This window comes from Cavia porcellus, unplaced genomic scaffold (assembly GCF_034190915.1).
Source record: "Cavia porcellus strain 051 isolate PalLab524CR breed Dunkin Hartley unplaced genomic scaffold, mCavPor4.1 scaffold_4, whole genome shotgun sequence".
Lineage (NCBI taxonomy): Eukaryota > Metazoa > Chordata > Mammalia > Rodentia > Caviidae > Cavia > Cavia porcellus.
In genome coordinates, this window is record NW_026947487.1 from 9533638 (window position 1) to 9553396 (window position 19759).

General features: G+C 35.7%; 1 protein-coding gene and 1 long non-coding RNA gene across 6 annotated transcripts in view; one reads left to right on the forward strand and one right to left on the reverse strand.

The window, feature by feature from the left end:
* The window catches only part of LOC134475653 (uncharacterized), a 44453-nt gene that overhangs the window by 22150 nt on the left and 2544 nt on the right, over positions 1 to 19759 (forward strand). Inside the window, exons 5-6 of the long non-coding RNA XR_010046825.1 lie at positions 954 to 1096; positions 4684 to 4729. This is a non-coding gene — a long non-coding RNA (uncharacterized LOC134475653). The remainder of the gene's footprint in view (positions 1 to 953; positions 1097 to 4683; positions 4730 to 19759) is intronic.
* Lrrc49 (leucine rich repeat containing 49) overlaps positions 1 to 19759 on the reverse strand; it is a 136366-nt gene that overhangs the window by 8905 nt on the left and 107702 nt on the right. For all 5 annotated transcript variants that reach the window (XM_063246803.1, XM_003477639.5, XM_023560643.2 and 2 more), the window contains 4 exons: positions 13201 to 13438; positions 11753 to 11938; positions 9001 to 9110; positions 1183 to 1336 (listed from right to left, as the gene is read on the reverse strand). In XM_063246803.1, coding sequence (XP_063102873.1) covers positions 1183 to 1336; positions 9001 to 9110; positions 11753 to 11938; positions 13201 to 13438 — 688 coding nt within the window. The remainder of the gene's footprint in view (positions 1 to 1182; positions 1337 to 9000; positions 9111 to 11752; positions 11939 to 13200; positions 13439 to 19759) is intronic.

The window sequence follows — 19759 nt, forward strand, 5'->3', positions numbered from 1 at the left end:
AAAATAAAACATGAGAAAACCAGTTTTCTGACCATTTCACTTCTCAATTATATACGTGCAAAATATAAAGGATTGGAGATATATGAGTGTGTGTTTGAGTTAGAGTCTTGCTATGTAATTCAGAGCAGTCTTGAATTCACTGTGTATGTCAGGCTGACTTCCAAGTTGTTGTTTCCTGATCTTCCTGCCTTAGCCTCCTGAGTGCTAGGATTACAGATGTGTACCACCTATATCCATCTATCTATCTATCTATCTATCTATCTATCTATCTATCTATGCCCCTACATACACACACACACACACACACACACACACACACACACACACACATGTATCTGTGTAAGGAGATACACAGATGTCTCCCTATTTCTGCCTTTGGAGATAAATGTATATATGGAAATGTTGACCTCTAGCACTCTGTATTTACTAATCACTATGACTAGATGTAACCTGTGTGAGGAGAATGTGGATATTTCTATCTGTATCTGTACATAGGTGTATCTCCTCATATAGTCCCTTGTGTGTAAGTCACAGGTGTTCAACCGAGGCGTCTGCCCTTTCATCCTGCAAACACCTTTTGAAGAATCTTAACACTCTTGATTATTTCAGACAATTGGTTTCTTCAGCTTTCCTGTGAGCCCGGTCAAGGTAGGAACTGCATCTTTGTCACCCCTGCAGAACCATAAAACTGTACTGACTCAACAAATCTCTGCGCACATAAAGAAATATAATGAATTAGTTTCAGTTTCTTGGGTAGCTCTATTGGGAACAAAAGAGATGACATGGTATGATTAAGAACACAGACATTCTTGGTGTAGGATGAAAGACATGAATTAAAACCTTGGCAGTCCACAACGAGGTAATAAAAATGGAGATTCTGTGGTATCTTTTGCTGCTTTGCTAAGGGCTAGTTCGGTACTCACATACAACTTTCTTCTCTTTTCTTAATCCAGATAGATCAAGACTCTTGGTCCCATCTTGGTCTAGAGTTTTGGTACAGATTTTTTGAACATCTTTTCTGGCTGAGGGAAAGATACTGAGACCACCGCTCTCTTTCGTCTCCCAGCTCTATTTCTTCCCTAGTTCTCTATGTAAGGTAAGGCGGGCAAGAGGTACAACCCCAAAAGTCCCACGGAGTGCGGGAAATAGTACCATAGGTTTCAAAGAATAATGGCATTTTACCTCTAACTTTTCATTGTAAAATTCCCTTGTGGTATAATTTAGTGTGGCACGATTTGTGTTTTCTCCTACAAGTCTTTTGCTGTCATTATTTTCCTCATTGACGATACCAGGTTTTTTCCCTTTGGTTTCTAGTAGATACCGAAATTGCTTTTTCCTATAAAAAAATAAAGAGATACAGTAAATTATTTATCTGACTTATTAAAATGTATCAATATTTTAACTTTAAAGGAGAGCACATGCCTTTTTGAACAAAATTTTTTATTTATTTAAGATCAGTGTGGTATCCCAATTTTTCTAATTAACCTCTTCAACTCAAATTCCTTTCATTCTATAATTATCAGTCACCAATATAAACACGTCTGAAGCATTTCCAAAATAAAACCTCTACTTCAATAACCATTAATACAAGAATTAAACAAACAGCCCAATTAAAGCAGTAGAGGACCAGATTTCCAAAGTCTTTATATCCTATAAAATCTGTAAGTCATCTCTCATAAATCACACAGATAGTTCATAATTCCATTTTTCAGCTTCGTATTATTGTTCACAGCTAGAAAATGGAATGGGATACTTCCTAAACTTTAGGCAAAAGCCAAACAAAAATCTAAAATTCTCCAATTTCAGCATATAAGGCAAGAACTAGCGGGTGGGTAAGCAGGGAAGTAGGATGCCTCTGGTGAGCAACGCAAGGTACAGAAAATGGTCCCCGGTGCCACCTGCAGCACGGTCAGCCCAGACAGCCTCCGTGAAGGCCAATTCTTCTCACCACTTACACGTCTCTTAACGAAGAGACACTGCCACTTTACTGAAACTGAAGATTAGGGGTAGGAGAGGAACGTATCTTTTTAAAAATTTCTTCTTTTTGCATTAAAAAAGATAACAATTATTTTAGAAATTTGAGGAAGCAAAAAATTTGGAAACTAAAAAGAAATATATAACAATCACCTACCAGTCTATAGCTCAAAAATCAATATAAATTTATAATGGTGTTTACATTTGATATAGCTTTGACCAGGCTTTCCCCATAAATTGTAAAGAGGTAAGATCATACTAAACATTCTATTTTGTATATTGTTTTTATTGAATGTTATATGATAAATATTTTCTATGTCATTAAAACTCTAATTTCAAAGAATGAATAAAAGCCAATTGGAATATAGGTTGCAATCCACCTAATTAGTCCCTTTTAACAAATATTTAAGTAGTATAATTTTATTGCTTCTGTAAAGAAAAAAGTGAGTAGTGTATTTTATTTGTATTTTCTTAACTAATATTTAATCTCCAGAGGCAATTCTGCACACATTTTATACCATCTGTATTAGTTTTTGCAAATAATCTATTTTGCTGTTTTTTTTTCTCTAATTTTGTGCAATACATTTTTAGCTCAATTTTTAGCTTTTATTCTTTTCTAATATGTCCAACTCAAGGCTATATTTAAAATTTACCATTGCTTTAACAATCCAGCAAAATTTGAAATCTGGTATTTTATTTCTTTTCAGTTCAAGGTGGTTTCAAATTTCCATTCTGAAACTGTCTCTGACCTGTGGATTATTTAGAAATGTGCCCCTTGATTTCCCAAAACATGGGGATTTTTTGGTTGTCTTTTTATTATAATTGGGTTAAAGTTTAATTGCTTTTTAAATTTTTTATGTTTTGTGGTCTGGGGATTGAACTGCATGCAGCCTTCTCACTGAACTACATCCACAGCCCCTTAAACACCACCCCACCCCATTTTTTTTTTTACGATAGGGTCACTAACTTGTTAAATTGTCCAAGGTTTGGCTTAAATCTGCAACTTTCCTGCCTCAGCACTTCAGAATACTAGAATTACAAGGATGTGCCATCAAACCGCACTTTAAATTGCAGTTGGACACAGAATGTGCTCCTTCCGATTTCAGCTCCATGCAGTCTGCTGCCCTTCACCATCTGGGTATATTTGGTCAATTTTAATAGACATTCTATGAATGCCTGAAAACAATGTGTGTTCTGTTGTTACTGGGGACAAAGCTTTTGGCATGTCTACTAGGTTGGATTTGTTATTATGTTGTAGAAATGTTTTTGCATTCTTTTTCTCTCCCTCAGTAGCGATTAAAACTTCTGTGACTGAGTTGTAGCTCCGTCAGTTTTGGAGTTATAAGTTTCTAGGGCTAGGCTAACAGATGTGTACACATTTAAACTTACTGTGTGTTCTGGAAGCCTGAACCAGCTATCATTTTGAAACGATCCTCTTGTTTCTAGCATTGCCTTTAGGACCCAGAAGTCCTTTTAGTCTTTAACAGTTACTGTTTTCTATTTTGGGTAAGACTGCTGTTGTTTATCATCTCCCACTTTCTTACTTGCAAATTTTATATGACTTTATGTAATTCATTTCTCTAAATACATATAGTTAAACTTCATTATTTATCTGACCTGATAAACTTGGGGTTTTAATCAGAGCAATAGTATACAGCCAAGTGCCATGTAATGACATATTGGTCAACGACAGACTGCATGCAGGATGGTGCTCTCATAAGACTGCATTACCTAGAGACAGAATTGCCACCAAAAGCACCTCTCAGAACTTAACCCTATCAAGAAGCAATGTATGACCGTGTTTATCACTTCGACAGACTGATGAGGTCATATTACAGCTTCCTTGAATGCATGTTCTCTATACTGAGATTCTGTATCTGAAGTCTACTGCTGGGCTGCTCAGTGTTACCTTGTGCCTTGTTCTGAAACACATGGTTATGTCAGACTGCAGCACAGGCCTCAGCAGGCCTTGCGTATGTCCACTCTCTCTGAACCTTTTTTCTGCCATGAGAACAAACCAGGCAGGAGGATGGGAGCCCATGGCAGGCAGAGACAAGTTGCCCCCTTCCTAGACAAGGTTACATCCAGCCAGCCTTCAAACAGTGTGAGAGCCCAGGGCAGACCAGCAGAACTCCTACCGGAGCTGGAGGTGAGCATATGCAGGAGGACCCCAACCAAGGGTAGATGAACACCCAGATAACTTGTGGACTCAGAGGAAAAAGAAATACTTCTGTTCTACAGCAGTGAGTTTTGAGGTGTTTTTTACTTACAATGGCAAATGACAGAAAAGTAACTGCTGAGACAGTACTCCTTAGGCCCAACCTACTGTTGTGGTTTTTATATTGAATTCACACACTCCACGTCTCCTTTCTCTTTGCCTTCTTTCCTTCCTCTTCTCTCTCTTACTAGTTTAGGAGCTCTACATGTTTATTCTTGGGTTACCATAGAAATTACAATGCAAACTCTTTTTTTTTTTTTTAATCGGTACCAGGGATCAAACTCACAACTGCGCGCTTACAAGACAGGCGCTTATGCCGCTGAGCTAAATCCCCAGCCCCTCAATGCAAACTCTTACTAACATTTATTCCTTCCTACTACTATAGGATTGTATTTTATTTATCTTTAAACTTTATACAATGTTGCTATTGCTGCTTTATGTGGTCAACGTTCATTTGATTTTATTCAACATATCTGATGCTTGTCTTGCAGTCTAGCTCTCAGATCTTCTAAATGGGACCACCATTCCACCTTAATGGTAAGTTTTCTAATTTCCTTGAGTGCAGGAATATTATGAGAACTGTTCTAGGTTTTGTTTTCAAGATTTAAAAAGCCTTTGTTTCATCTTCATTCTTTAAGGACATTTTTCTATGCATGGAATTCTAGGGTTGGCAGTTAATTTCCTTGGTGCCATGAACACACCACACTCATTCACTCCCCTGTTCTTTTGGCCTCCACCACTGCGATGGTAAAGTAACCCGCTGGTCTGCACTAGTCTGAAGACCGCCTCTCTTCCCCAGTTGTTTAAAATCTTTCACTTCACATTTAGTGTTCTGTAGTTTCATTATGATACGGTCATATGTGGATTTCTGTTTACCCCATCAGGGATTTATGTAATTTGTAGGTCAATCTGTTTTTTTCCATTCTGAAAAAACAATGTTGTCATTACCTCTCCAAATGTTGCCTCTGTTCCACATCCTTCATTGTTTTTTTTTTTTTTTTTGAAGCTCCAAACAAAGAATATAAACTTTCCATCTCACACCATTCTCCAAATTTGTTAATCACTTTTCCACAAGTTATCTTCTTTTATTTTTGTGTTGCATTCTGGAAACTTTCCTCTAATACATCTCCCAGTTTACTGGATCTCTTTTCAAGGCTTTCTAATCAGCTATTAAACTTCCCTGCTCATTTTAAAATTTATCATATTCTTCACTTTCCTTTGGTTTCCTTTCAGATTGGCTGGATCACTTAAAACTTTTTATTTTCTCTATTTCTTTTCTTTTTTTTTTTTTTTTTTTTGTCTTTTTCTTTTTTATCAGTACCAGGGATCGAACTCACGACTGCCTGCTTGCAAAGCAGGTGCTTATGCCGCTGAGCTAAATCCCCAGCCCCTATTTTCTCTGTTTCAAGCTTACATTTTATTTCATAAGATATATAAGACACAGTCATGCTGTTATCTATGAGTTATATCTTCCGTCTTCATGGGTCTCTTTCTGTAGTGTCTTTTTTATGCTCTTAATGTATACAAGATGCCTTTGGAGTGTTACTACCTTTCATTCTGTACTGCTTACTGTTCTGCCTGTGTTTGTGATTGTGAGTGTGTGTGTGTATAGAGACTGAACCCACGACCTTTCTACTGCACTACATCTCCAGCCCTTTATTTATTTTTTATTTTAAGACGTGGTCTTGCTCAATTGTGAAGTTGCCCATGCTGGGATTGAATTTTTAATCCTGCTTCAGCCTCCCAGTGTGCTGGGATTACAGGTATGTGCCACCACATGTAGCTGGTCAGCATTCTTAAGGATTATCCATGGGCATTCTTTGAAACTGTATGAAAGTGATTTGCTCCAGAGTTATTCAGATATCAAGATATATATAGAGAGAATAATGTTTAAACTTTGATTTTAAATTGTCTAAGTGTTATAAATCCAGGCTACCAATCTCTGTGAGGGCTGTCTTTTGTTTTTGTCTTCTCAAGGACAACTTTCTGCTTTTCTACTCACAAAGGCAACTTCTCCTAGAAAATCCTGAGAGTGGAGAGGAGGTAGGCTTACTTCTGATACATCTTTAGCTATGGTATAGCAGCCACTGGGTGTCCCTGGTAAGATTTCAATTTATATTAAACACTGTAGACAGGGTCTCGGGCTTTTGTTCCTGCTGTGTGAGGGTAGCAAAATCAAAACTTAGATACCTAAAATGCTTCCGGGCTAAATGCAGCTTCTGCAATGTTATAAAATATGCACTAGCTCTACCCTTCCTACCACCCTACCCGTTTCATGGCAAAAAACTCCTAAAAATTAGAAATTGCAAAACTGATGGGTGTCTTTTTATATTAAAGAGATGACAGAAGACTTCTGTTTCCAGGTAGCTGCAGAATGGGTACTGATTACCAGGAAGCCCAAGCGGGTACTAGGAGAGGGTTGATCTATTGATCTGTGAATTATCTAACCTCATTGCTCCATCATCTGATTAATTCTAATAGTTTAATAGTTGAGCATTTGGATTAACTGGAAAGTAAATTTTAGCCTGTCATGGTCACTTATTCTATTTCCAATTTATTATTTCTTTAAAATTAACTGTTATCTTCATCAGTATCTTTTTTTTAAAGCTTTTTGCAGTGAAAGCTTCTTTTATTTCTAATTTTCTAACAAATACATTAAAGATATAAAGTTGCCTCTCAGTACAGTTTTGACCACATCCCAGAGGTTTTGACATATGTATTCTAATTGTCAAATACATTTTTATATAATTTATTATTTTAAATTTAATTTCCTCTTTAATTGAAAAAAGTGAAAGATTTTTAAAACTTCTTCAAGAAAAAAAGGAATGTAAAGAACAAACAAACCAAAACAGAACGCCAGGCATGGGGGCACATGCCTGTAGTGCCAGCACTCAGGAGGCTGAGGCATGAGGATCACATAGTGAGTCCAAGGCCAGGAAGAGCTACACAGCAAGACTATGTCTCAAAAAACAAAACAAAAACAGCAACAACAAAAACTTCAAATCAAAACAGAACAAAACCTAAAAAGAGAATTCAAGAAGTACACACAGTAAAAAGTGAATTATCTCCACACTTTCATATCTTAGTTCAACACTTAAAGGTTTTTCTTTTCTTAAATCAAACATTTTTAAATTGCACAGTTATATCTCTAAAACATATATTCCACTTCTTGCAACTTCAGTATATTATACAAGTATTCTGTACTTGTGTTTTTATTTTCTGAGAGATGTTTTATTTTCTTAAATGGGAGTTTCATACAAGAACATTTAATTACTTTTAGAGCTCTAAATAACTGATCTTGTACAGATGGATTTAGTGAGTTTTTATACTTTTGTTGTTATAAATACTGGCTGCAACAAAAATTCTCAGGCACAAATATTTGGGCTCATGTAAAAAAATTAACCATAGGACAAATGCCTTTCACTGAAATTGTTAAGTTAGAAGGTATGCACATTTTAAATTTGTTAGATATTGCTAAATTGCCATGAAAAATAATTGCAGTAGCTATCATTTCTGTATAAAAACTCCACGTTACCAAGTTGTGTATCACAAGCTTACAGTCTTTCTTCACAGTTATCTCATTAATCCAAAATTTGCACATTTATCGCTTTGACTAAGGTCAAATGGCACCTTTTTAAAGCTTAGAGGCACTGGGGTTTTGTTTTCTGGAGACTTGCTTGTTTTTGTTTTTCCAATTCCAACTGAATACTGTTTCGGGCTCTCCTAACAACTAAACTCAGGGCCTCCTCCATGCTAAGAACTGCAAGACAACCACAGCCCCTAGCTCATTATTTTCTAATTTTATGATATTATGATCGGAAAATGTGATCCATATGAATGTATTTCTGGAATACCAGGGAAATTTCTTTGAGTTTAATATATGTTCACTTGTCAACATGTCATAGATGCTTAATATGCTTATACATATATATATATTTTTTTTTTTTTTCTGAATTGGCTATAAAGTTTTTAGAATAAGTCTTTAAGTATATTTACTTGATACAGTATATTATTTAAATCCTTCATATTTTTCTTATTTTGGTTTTTTGATCCAACTGATTAAAAATTATATTAATGTCTATTACAAAAACAATCTGTCAATATATATTTCTACTTGGTGTATTTAAAAGCTGTCATCTTGCTTACATTGTTTCATGGTTATTGGCAGACTGTCATCTTCAGTGTCATCAATTCTATTGTCATTAATATTAATTTTCCCATATTTGTTCATTATTGGCATTGTCACATTATATATTTTCCATTCCTTTGTTTTCAGCCTTCACAAGTTTCTCAAAAACAAGTGACTTAATTATCCATTAATGAGAATTTCACCCATTAATATTTATTACAAAACTCATATGCTATTTTCTCTCCTGTTTTGTGTTGATTAGGAATATTTTTCCCTATTCTTTTGGTAGTTTAGCAAATATTTTTTTTTCTAATGGGCGCTCTTAACATTTCAATATATATAGTTAAACATGTATTTTTCCATCAATTTTGTTATTTGCTTTAGCCTCTCCCTGTGATTCTGTAGTCCTTCCCTATAGCATCAATAGCTACATTTCCATTACTTATGGTATATCTTTAGTTTACCAGAGTATAAACTGCATATAAACCAGAGTATAAACTACATGAAACAAGGATGCTCTCTCTTTCATCTTTATATTCTTCAACCTTTGAATAGGGTCAGCTCCCAAATAAGTCTAATGTATATGTCTGTAAGATGAATCAATGACACACTTAAGAACTATGTGCAGTTTATTACTTTTTCTAGTGTAAGAGCAATCAACAAAACTTGTAAAAATTACCTGGCATCCCCCAGAATTGAAATCAGATGATACTGAGGTAACTCGGAGGATGCTACGTGTGCTAGGATCCCAAAGAGCCTTTCAGCCATTATCATATCATTCTGGGTCACCTGAAAAGAAGCAATGGAGAGGGCTCAGAAATGACAGCATTTCTTAGCTCGGTTAAATTTTCTTTTAGCTGAGGAAAGCACATTTTCTTGGTTGGCAGGGAGAGGGTTTTCTTTGCAATTTCGCCTCCTTCCTTGAGCGCAATCAGAATGAAGATGTCTGGTCTAAAACATGGTGCCTGCAGGCTGACTGGGGTGTGTGTGTGATGAACTAGCTCTGATTTATAAACTGTGTTTCCTGAGAATTGTGCTTCAGGCACTTTACATTCTGAAAGATTTTTTTTAAAAGAAACCCTATGCTTCCTTAAATTAGAATGTTATAGAGGGAAAACCCATTGTGTCAGTAGGAGGGTTTGATTTTAATGAAGCATCCAAGGTAAACCAGGGGGGTTCATAGCTTTTTCCTTGAGAGAAGGAATTCTTACTGGATGCTCCTGTTCACTCTGAATTTATGGCAGTTTTCTCTCCACATAGAATAACTCATCACAAGTATACCCTGTGAAGGCTCACTCCTACAGAAACCAACAAATTACAAGGACTTGGATTACACTCTGACCATACTGTAGTTATAGACTAGGAATGCTTGCATTTTAAATAGCAACAATTTGTCTATACTGTCTAGTTCGTAAGTGAGGGCCATTTTGCTCCCTATGGGATACTTGGCTATAACTGGAGATTTTTTGGTCATTGTAGTTGGTGAAGGGGTGCTAGTGGAATCTAGTGTGTAATGACCAGGGATGTTGCTAAACATCTTACAAGGATGTAACTTAAACAAGAAAGTCCCAATGATGAAGAATTATCTGGCTCAAAACATTACTGGAGCCAAGGTTGAGAAACCATCATGAAGTTAAATTTTGGATGCTTTGAAAACTCATTCTGAACATTACTTGTTATATGCTACAGAGGCATCTTCTGAAAAATCTACCACAATCCATAAACATTTTATAGAGATGAATCACTGCAGACCGACTCCCTTCATGACCCTAGACCTTCACAGTTAACAGGGCTACGGCTCCCTTAACCCTCCTTCCAGCCAGGTTGTTCGGTCCAATATAGTCACCTAGTGGCCAGTGTGGGCCACTACTCCATTGTTTCTTGATGTTCATAATTACAATAAATTAATCCTACTTTAAGCAATATTATTCTCTCTTTTACAAAGAGAAACAGAAATGTAAAGTACATTACTACATAATCAAAAATATATGAGCAGTTACATTTTTAGGTATTTTAATAAAATATCAAATATTCTCAGCATTGGCATTTTAAAAAATTTAAATCAGAATAAATTATATTGGTTCTAATTCTTCTCTACTTTAATTATGCTATTCTAATTTCTTTTTTTAATTCTTTCTAATTTCAAAGTTTTATAATTGTGAATATTTCTTTAGTAATGATCTCTGTGTGGATAAATGCACTATGTAGCGTTAGTCACTATTTAGGGGCCATTAATGAGGAAGAGTCACTCCCTCATGGCCAAAATAACCATTCTATTTTCAGTCTAGGCTAACTGTGGAAACCTTTGGGACTAATCATCAGGTCTTGCCAGGGATTCGCAGTCTTCCTCTGGGGAAGAACCGAAGAGCACACACGAGTACCAAAGCCTGAGCCAAATCTCTTGAGAACTAGTTGCAGAAGTTAATAGGTATCGGAAGGTTCCAGAGTTGCCTGATGGTCAACAGATGGGGACACAGCCTGCTATGGCTGATGTAAATGTCATCTGGCTGCTTTTGTACCAATGCAGAGATCCCCAAGTCCCTAAAGTATGCTGGATTTCTGGAACTCAAGGCTAGAGATGGCTGTACGTATGTCAGGTCCAGGGAAGTACCAACCACGGTGGCAGCAAAGCTGACTCCAGTTCATCTTACAATAGAAAAGTCTGCATTTCCAGACATAATGCAGTAAGACTAACAGCATACTAATGTTTTTTCCTTTGGAGGATTATTTACATTCCATAGAGGTATAAACAGTTCCTTTCCTCTTCCAAATGAATATTGAAAAGAACATGGTCTTTGAGTAGCTGTGAGATTACCCTTGTGACAAATTTAGCAGAATCAATCTAAAAATAACCTTCGGGAATAATTTTCCAGTTATTCAGCCCCAGGCCTGAGTTATCCAATATCTCCAATATCGTCATGACACAGGCAGCTGTTACCAACTATTAACAAAGCAGTCCAGATGTTTACTTATCCTCCGCCCTCTCCCTCCTCCTCTCTACCCTTCTTTTTGTTCCTCCCTCTACCTGAGTAGTTCACACTTGACTTTACTCCCCTCCCCACCTTGCATGTCCAGCAGTCTACAAAGCACCTTAAAAATACAAAGATCATATTCCCTTGAGAAGAGTTACTTGTTTTCTTTTTTAACTCTCACTCACAGCAGCATTTTACTTTTCTCTTATTGAGCACAAACAACAGTAAAAAGTATTTACTATTCACCATGATCTTGTTAAATATTTAATTTTTAAAATTATTCAGTGCTTTATAAATTTCTGGGTAGATCTTTAGCTTTTTGACATTTTAAGGGTCGATTTTTTTCAAAAAACAATACTTTTCAAAAATTATATCATGGTTACTTAAGATTCCTAACCACTTGAAATAAATCCCCTGAAAAGGAATATTTTTATTCTGTTGTTCGCTTAGTTTGCTTACCTCTGTTCCATTTATTTTCTGCATACTAAAATGGCTCAGCCTGAACAGCACATAGTATTTCCAGAGTGTAAAATTGACAACTGGATTTCCTTGAGGATCGACTGTCAACTGGTCAATACGACGAAGTTGTGCTAGTGCATTAAACTGCTGTAGCATGGCAAGATTTGTCTCCTTGAATTTAAGGTGCTGCAATAATAAAACACACACACACACACAATCTGAATATGGAGTTTAACTGTCTTAAAATATTAACACTAAACTTTCATTGATCATCCCTCAAGTGAATCTGTAAGCTGTGAGCTTAGCAAGTATGTTTTCAATTACATTAAATCAGATGAGTGGACTAAACTTATATACCTTTAATCCAGCCAGTGTATCATTGATGGAAGTCAACTAATACTAAATTCTAAGGATTCCCTTTTGTAAAGGGCATCCTCATTATTAACAAACTATGATTCTTAACGTTATTTACATATGAAAAAATTCAGATTCAGGGATCACAATGATATACTGACATGAAAGCTACAAAAGCCCCCGGAAATGAAAATTTCAGAACCTGCAAATGCAGGGTGCATCATGCCCCCAAGAACTACTGTTAGTCACTACTGCTTGTATCTTGCTAACTATGACATAGTAAACTAGTTAAATCAAATCACTGAAGTGTCAATGCAAGTGTTCCACTGGTGAATTTGGGAGGTCTTCTTTAAACACACTGTCTCCAGCTGTGTCTATCTTCCTTAGGAGGATGAAATTTTAAAAAGTTAGTATAAAAGATATCTGAGAAAACATTCAACTAGCAGAGAAAAACAAAATAACAATTCAAGAGACAAGAACTCATTATAAATACTAGTTTCTATAAATGTATACTAATAAATAATACAGCAACCTAACTAGGGAAGACTAACTTTCAAAGTAACTTTAATGACACACTAAAATTCTTTTCAATGTCATTATGGCACTACCATAAAAATTATAGTAGATAATAGCCTTAGAAAGGTAGAAGTTGATAATAGCTCAAAACTAGGATATGAATTAGTTCCATCTACTTTACATTAGATCTATCTACTTTGTCTTTACAAAGACAAGCTTTGTAAAGCACTGGTGTGCTTTGGGTAATACACTGAGTTAGAAAGAATATAAATCATTGCTGGAATAGAACTAATTACATAAATTATATACATGTCCCATCAATACAAGGTGTAATATGCAATATAGGGTTATGCAGTCAAGTTGAATGCCTTATGAGATAAAAATATAATTTGAATCAAGTTGTGTTGGTATTTTCTGCTTTATAAAGGGTTGCTTTTTAGAAGTAAAATTTCCAATATTAACACAAAACTGCAAGGCCAGTTATGATTACTAATTTAAATCCCTAAGAGGGGGGGGACTGAGCAAAAAGAACACAAAAAACTATAACAACAACAAAAACACAAAAAAGAAATGTTTACCAGAGAATTAGGAAGTTTAATCTTCAATTTAGGAAGCACTTGGACAATTTCATCGAATTCTATGAAGGTGAAGGAGACTGTTGTGATCATCCCTGCTGTCTGGACACTCCAGTTCCGGTCCAAAGATTCGAGGGCCCCTGAGCCATACAGGGAGAGAGTGTCTCCATCCACCTCAACGAGGTGTGTGTCTATGACAGACAAGCTTTGTAAAGCACTGGTGAGTCCTGAGTCAACAGCCCTGCGGAATTCAAAGTGGTATTTCAGGGGAAAGTCTCATCATGCAAAATAAATTAACAGAATAGGAAGACATACTGAAAAAGCACTTCACAGTTTTATGTTAATTCTAGGATTATACCCAGTGCACCTCAGACTAAATTTCAATTATCTGGAAGTTTTGAATTATCATAAACACATATTTTAATTAAAAAGAAGAACATTATGAACCACTACCACAACAAAATACCATATCTAATCCTAAATGACTTTCATTAAAGATAACCATTTAATATATCTTTAATACATCATTGATATGTTTTTCATATCAATACAAATAGGATTTTGTAATAGATAAAACTATCCAGCTGGGGCCAATGCATTTTATACAATAAGATTTCTATAATAAAAGCCATACAATATAAAATGTTTACTAGATACATTAGAAACTGTTAAAATATTTTCTACCTCAGATGTTGGTTTAAGTAGTAACTTTGACTTTCCTTGTTTTTGTAATTTTTAAGTTATGAGTAAAATCAATGAAGACTTCCTTCCCAATCTGAAGTAAAAACGAGGGAAAACAACTCATCACGTATATACACATCTCTTCACATTACTGAATATGGCAATTGTTACATTTTCAAAGTAGAAGCCATATTTCCTATAAAAGGCTACCTAAACGATAGCTACTGAGTGAATAAAGTATCTTGATCCAAATCAAAATGACTGCTGTGAATAAAGGCCTAACTCTGCACTGGATCCAACCTCTCAGCTCCATGCTTAGCTTTGTTCTGAGCCTTCATCTTGGGATTTCTCTTTCACATTGTGCTTGTTTGCCCTTTGATTTACTTTACTGTGCGCTGCTCTGCACTTCTGTACTCTTTCAATACCTTCCTTCATGCATTTTCAAACTTCCCTCTTCTGCCATATGGTGATTCATTAAGGTGAGGGGTCACATTTGCTCCATCTTTGGAGACTCTGAGGCCTCGTTGTGGACTTTTACAGTGTATATCTGTTAATTACTAAAGATCTTCAACCTTTTTAGAATGCTGTCGTGTTGGGAGGCAAGATCAAGCATCACCTTATCAGTTTATTATGCTTGTTTCAAAGGCTCCAATTAACCCTTTACACATTTGTTTATAGCGTGACAACATGAGCAATAGCATCGGTCTAGTCTAAGTGAATAGGCAATCAAGAGAATACAAAAGAGCTTAATTTCTACCAGATTTAGTGCTAAAGAGAGACAATAATCAAACATTCAGTAAGCAGTAGTATATAAAGCGTCTTAGATGAAAGTCTTAGGTAAAGGCTGATAATTAAGCTCAATTCAGCTCAAAATTAAGACACAAATTAGTTCCATCTATGGCGCTTTGGGTAATACACTGGGTTAGAAAAAATATGAATCATTGCTGGACTAGGACTAAGGACAGCAGTTAGCAGTTTACTGCCACTCAGATAAAGAAGGCCGTGTCTATTACAGCAATTATCATACTGCATTGCAATTCCCTATTGACCTGTCTGCCTCTCTTACTAAGTACTGTGATTTTTCACAGCTCAGATTTTGCCACATTTACTGTTGTAGAGTCAGCATCCAGCACAGCTCTTTACACACACTTTGCCCTATAAATATTTCTTGAATTAACTAATAAAATGAGAAAACCTTTATGGGCATCTGTTGAATCTTAAGAAAGATGTTCTAGCCAAAACTATAATTTCACCAAAGGGACAGAATTAGTGATGCAGGCACAGATTAAAGGTCAGCAAGAAAGTTAAACCAGGGGCTGGGGATTTAGCTCAGCGGCATAAGCACCTGCCTTGCAAGCAGGCGGTTGTGAGTTCGATCCCCGGTACTGATAAAAAAAAAAAAAAAAAAAGAAAGAAAGAAAGTTAAGCCAGGTGAGGCAAAGATATATAATGAAGGAGGAAGGTAAAGAAGCTAGTTGGCAAATGTGTATCTGATTGCCAAAGAACCAGCAAAATAAGTTTAGTTTTAATGCAAAAAAGATGAGCAAATTAAGACATGTACCAAAACACAAGAATAAATCCTTTGGGAAGTGATATTACGTTACATATAGATTTGGAAGTGCCTTAGTTTTCTTTCTCTATATAATTGAAAGTTTAAGAATACAAACTCCAAAATAAAATGTCTATCACCAGCAAGAGATTATTTATCTTGTGTAAATTTTTCCCATGCAAAATTCTAGGAAAAAAATAAAGGAAATAAAAATGAGTCTACAGTTAGCAAAGACAGTAGCAAAGTTCAAACATAATGTTCAGCTTACACTGATCATGGGTATTTGGTAGGAACAAATGTGAGTTTCCGGGCTGTAGACAGGCTCACACTTGTCAATAGGAGACACAGTACCTGGTAAATAGTTGGATAATGCCTAACTCATTTCAGTTGTTTTCTGAATGAGGCTTTTAAGTTTATCCTTAAACTCTGGCCAATATTTATTAACTTGCTCCTCTAAGGAGGCATGATGTGACTTCCATAAAGAATGACTTATAAACTAGGGTAAACAATGTTTATGTGTTGGGGACTGCCCTGAAGTTTTCATTATATGTTCAGTAGATATGTTCACATCTGACCATAGATATGCATCTGTTAATTTATTTGTTAACATCTGCTAAAATCCTACGATATAAAAGCCCTGTGCTAATGATTCTGACATAGGCTACTAAACCATCTGTACTGACAAGGACAGTCATTGTAGAGATCATGTGCCACTTTTTGGATCTACTAAAATTATTACTCACTTTTACTAGGCTATGGTTCCAGAAATATAACTGCCCAAATCTTACCCAGCTATCAACGCAAATAAACTCAGGGATATACTTTCTAAACTGAAATGACCTCAACAACCCTTTAAAAGGTTTTTTGTGCATAGCTTATTATGTGTCAGGTTTTGCGCTAGGCACTGGAGGTATAAAAATAAATTAAGACATATTTGCCCTCAAAGAGCTCCAACTCTGGATTGGGGGGTGGTGTGGAAAGGAAGATAAATATGTGCATTAAATGTAACATAATGTGCTTATTGATATACAATGAATATTTAAACCATATGCTGTGGAACACATAGAAAGGAATGACTAGTTTTTCTAGTAGGAAAAAATCAGGTTTCAAAAGGAAGTGGCATTTGAACTGATCCTTGAGTGATGAATAGTAGAATTTTATCAGGAGTAAAGGAGAAAAAACAAAATGAACAAAGGCACAGAAGCCTGATTCTGTGTAATATACTCATCTAAGCACAGTTCCAGTATAGCTGGAACACTGAAACCCAGTACTAGAACTATGTACTGAAATATACAAGAGAATAGGAGCTAGAGATGAAGGTTAGACTTTATCCCACAAGGATGAGGGATGGAAAAGGGATTTTAAACAAAAAAGTAGTAAGATCATATGCAACATGTGATCTTGGATAACTGCACAGTGCCATGCATCGATCCATATTGGAGCTGAGATGTAAGGATGAAGGAAGGGCCTGATTCACGTAGATAAGTCAATTAATTGCCTTTGTGGAGGATATGGCAGAGTGAGGCTAGTACAAGAGATTAGCAAAATCAGTGTGAAAGTGTTGACTCACCCATATGAGGGCATAATAGCAACAATAAAATAGCACAGCGTAGAAGAAACGGCAATGGCAAGAAAAGCAGGCGTCAATTCAAATTCCAGAGCTGCCATTGATAGATGATTCTGGGGGCAAGCTTTTTAAATTCTTTGAGTTTCAGTTTCACTGTACATAAAATGGTGATCATAACATATGAAGATCAGAAATAATAAAGGTATAAAGCCATCTCTCATACTTAGCTCAACACCCTTTACTGATTATTATTAAATGAGAAAATTAGTAAAAGACAGACTTACAGATATTCAAGAGAAAATAAATTAGGAGTTAGTGCTTGACTAACTATGGAGAAATAAGGGTAAGGAGGAGTTAAATGTAACTTACATTTTTAAAGTGGGCAACTGGTCATTTGGTCTACTTCCTTACCTCTGTCTAACCTAAATTTACACTATAAGGCAGTTGATATTCTTCTCTGGAGAACCTACATTTTAATACATGTTCACCAATTAAGCCCACTACATTTCTAATTATATTCTCTAATTCAAATATTAGTTATACAACAGTATGACATTAAATAGGAATTATCTTCAAGATCTTTGTCAGTTAATTTCAAGTTCAAATGTTGGTCTATTCATCTTGATCCTTAGATAATGAATCAGGACAATACTGTATGCTTTCTAAATTAGTGGAGGACCCTAAGAAAAAACAGATAACTTAAATGCAATAAAGAGTTCTGAAATCCAAGTTAAACATAAAACATACTCATAAATGTCTAGATGGAAAAAAAGACAGTAAAATACAGGCTAGAACAAAAATACTTAAAATCATTCGGAAGAATCTTTTCCCAGTGAATAAGTGGTGCTGATTCCTATAATAACTTATTTTATGAATTTCTATTACAACATTTGTAGGTGTGGAAATTCATTTTATGCATTATGTTTTATTATAGTAGTGTTGGTTAAAATACCACAGTGTTCACAGACAGGAAATGACCAAAAATAAAGCAGTTTCACTGCATGCATCCAATGTAAGCAAAGAAAACATTACACCAAGTATTTTCCCATTTCTGCCAGGCAAAAGAAACCTGCAATATGTCATTTTACTGTAGAGCTGTCCCAAATACAGAGAACAGTGAAATCATTAATGGAATACAGCAAAGTTTTAAAGAATTTCTTCTCTTTATGTGTCTATAATTTTCCATGGACCCTTGTTTCCGGGCATTTAGTTTACACACCCATAAGCCAAAGGTCACAGACACTGTTAACACAAGAATTAGCCACTTTTTTGGCACTATGAAATACTAAAGACTATAAATGATTGCTTAAAATTGAAAACCTTATGTAGTATTAAGAACACAAGTTGAAACACTACAGAATAGATCTTATAGCTCTCCGACTAGCTTTCCAGCTTCAGAAAAGAATGAGATTTATGTCATTCTCAAAAGATACATTTTAATTATATTTTTAAAGACATATAGAACGTAGCAAACCAACTCTAAACACTGAAAATGCCTGAGTTTGCACTTTCAGATAAAATAGTAGATAGACTGAGCACATGTGTTGAACATCTTTCTCTAGGATTCTGTTGAACAATGTTAAAACAATTGAAAAGGAATAAACTCACAACAAGCATGGTAGGGGAGGACTATGGGCAGTGGGAGAACTAGCACACTTCTAGAAGCCGGAAAGAACAGAATAATTAGAGTCAAGAAGAGGGAAAAGCTGTGGTCTTAATATGCAATGAGAGCAAGAACAAAAACCTTGGCTGAACTGCTCAGAAGAACTCTGAAAGCAGAGAGGAAGAGAAAGTTCAATGAAGCATGCGGTGAGTGAGACTGAAAAGGGGTGCTCATGGAAGATCTGTAAAGGGACATCCCTGTCTGGCCAACTTTCCTCACTGCCAAAGAAACAGTTCAGAGGAGGGGCATCGCAGATCAGTGGAGATGGAAAGCATGCTAATAAATAGCACCAGGGTAACTGGTTATTTCCATAGGAGAAAAAAAAGTCAGGTGTTAACCTCAAACATAAAAATCAATTCCAGGTGAAATAAAGATTTAGGAAAGGAAAACAAAATGGCAGAATATTTTAGAAATCTTTTTTCCCCCTTAAATACAATTTAAATGAATAAGCCATAAAGAAAGAAGTAGACATCTTGGTGTATTCAGTATATAAATAGTATTTAAAGTCAAAGGCTTATATAACATTGAATATGGAAATCATGAGAAAATAAGGTAACAAAATGCCTTCAAAAACTTATAACCCCTCAAAAGCTGATCCCACAGATGCTGAAGTAGATGAAATCCCAGACCAAGGATTTTAAAAACTGATAATTAAAAATATCAGTGAGATAAGGCTGGGGATATAGCTCCTGACCGGGAAGCACGAGGTCATGAGTCTGATACCCAGTACCAAAAAAAAAAAAAAAAAAAAAAATCAGTGAGATCAAAGAAGCACATGTGAGCAGCTAAAATAACCAGTGAGCTCAAAATACATACAAACAAGCAGCTGTATGAACTAAGGAAGACAATGTCAGACATTGAACACCACCATGTCAATAAAGACAGAGGTTCTAGAAAACAAACTGGCAGAATCCTGAAAAATGAAAGCTTCCATAAATCAAATAAAAAACTCAACTGAAAGTCTCTGTAGTAGAAAAGACAAATCAAAAGAAATGTTACCGGAATTTAAAGACAAGGTGGATGTATCAGAACAGTCAGGGATAACGAAGACAGACTTAGAAACAAAGAAAAGATCACCCGAGAGCTCAAAGGCAACTCTAAA